Genomic DNA, 1,186 nt, shown 5'->3' with positions numbered 1-1,186 from the left:
CTGTAAGGATGCTGTGTGAATGCTGTAAGGATGCTGTGTGAATGCTGTAAGGATGCTGTGTGGTACTCACCCAGCCGAGGATAGTCTCATGCACGCCAACGTAGAACAGTATCTTCAGCGGCCGCGACGTCGTGTGTATGCGGTGGTGCACGCGCTGGTACACCGAGAACAGCCGCTCCCACTGCGCGTCGATCGTGTACGGCGCCTCGTACCTGCGCGCGCGAAACACAACAAGTGAACGGCTGTCAGACGGTGACCTCGCTCTCGATCGCGTTGCCTACCGTCGCAGACATCGCCGTAAACGTCTCACGGAGGCAGCTATGCGAGCAGGTGGCTACCAGGGCCGTAGCCTGTGGGGGGCAAGGGGGGCAGCTGTCGCCCCCTAGATTTTGGAGGAAAAATTCACAAATACGCTTAGCTAATAATCATAAATAACCCTAATGTGATTTTTTGGTCACTTATCCGTGAAAGCCTTGCCTCAGACCCACCACCCCTACCACACTATGGACGTCAATCAAGAGCTGCGCCCGTCGCTCATCATTACACAATTGAGTCATGAAATTTTGCCCCCCCTAGAAATTTGCTCAGCCTACGCTGGCTACTGACAATTAATCACTCGTGTATCTAAGGGGGATCCTGGTTTTACAGTTAGTAGTTCTCAGCTTAAAGTGATTATGTCCCCGTAAATAGTAAAAGTAAAAAAATTATGTCCACAAAATGTAAGTGATTCTGTTAACTTTTTATGGTTAAATTGCTGCATTATACTTCCTATTTTGCTATTTCGTTCGATGTGAACAAACACTCGTGACTCATGCCCTACATAGCCCATAGCAAGCATTTAATGTCGTGATGAATATCAAATCGCCCAGATTTTTTGGATTTGTAACTAGTTGAAAAACAATCTTATCAGGTCAGAATTTGAGGATACATTTAGTGCCGTTACTACTTACTTTTCATGTAAAAAAATTGGAACAAAATTTTTACAAATATACACCATAGAAAATTCGTTACGTAGCCAATTTAATAGCTAGAGGTGTTATATCTACTCTGCTAGTTATTACTATTACCAAAGACCATATAGACAAGAGGACAGGAGACATGCAGGCCTTCTCATGCTGAAATTATGTCCCACGTGAGACATTGTACTGCCAACCAATTGTTGCTGCTGCTGTTACTGCTGCTGCTG

General features: G+C 45.4%; 1 protein-coding gene across 1 annotated transcript in view; it reads right to left on the bottom strand.

Moving 5' to 3' along the window:
- Positions 1–1,186, bottom strand: part of LOC106817848 (vacuolar fusion protein MON1 homolog A-like) — a 12,845-nt gene that overhangs the window by 4,919 nt on the left and 6,740 nt on the right. Inside the window, exon 7 of the mRNA XM_014822552.1 lies at positions 71–212. Coding sequence (XP_014678038.1) covers positions 71–212 — 142 coding nt within the window. The remainder of the gene's footprint in view (positions 1–70; positions 213–1,186) is intronic.

Source organism: Priapulus caudatus, unplaced genomic scaffold (assembly GCF_000485595.1).
Source record: "Priapulus caudatus unplaced genomic scaffold, Priapulus_caudatus-5.0.1 Scaffold1893, whole genome shotgun sequence".
Lineage (NCBI taxonomy): Eukaryota > Metazoa > Priapulida > Priapulimorpha > Priapulimorphida > Priapulidae > Priapulus > Priapulus caudatus.
Note: the sequence above shows the minus strand (reverse complement) of the source record. Positions and strands in the feature narration are given on the sequence as shown.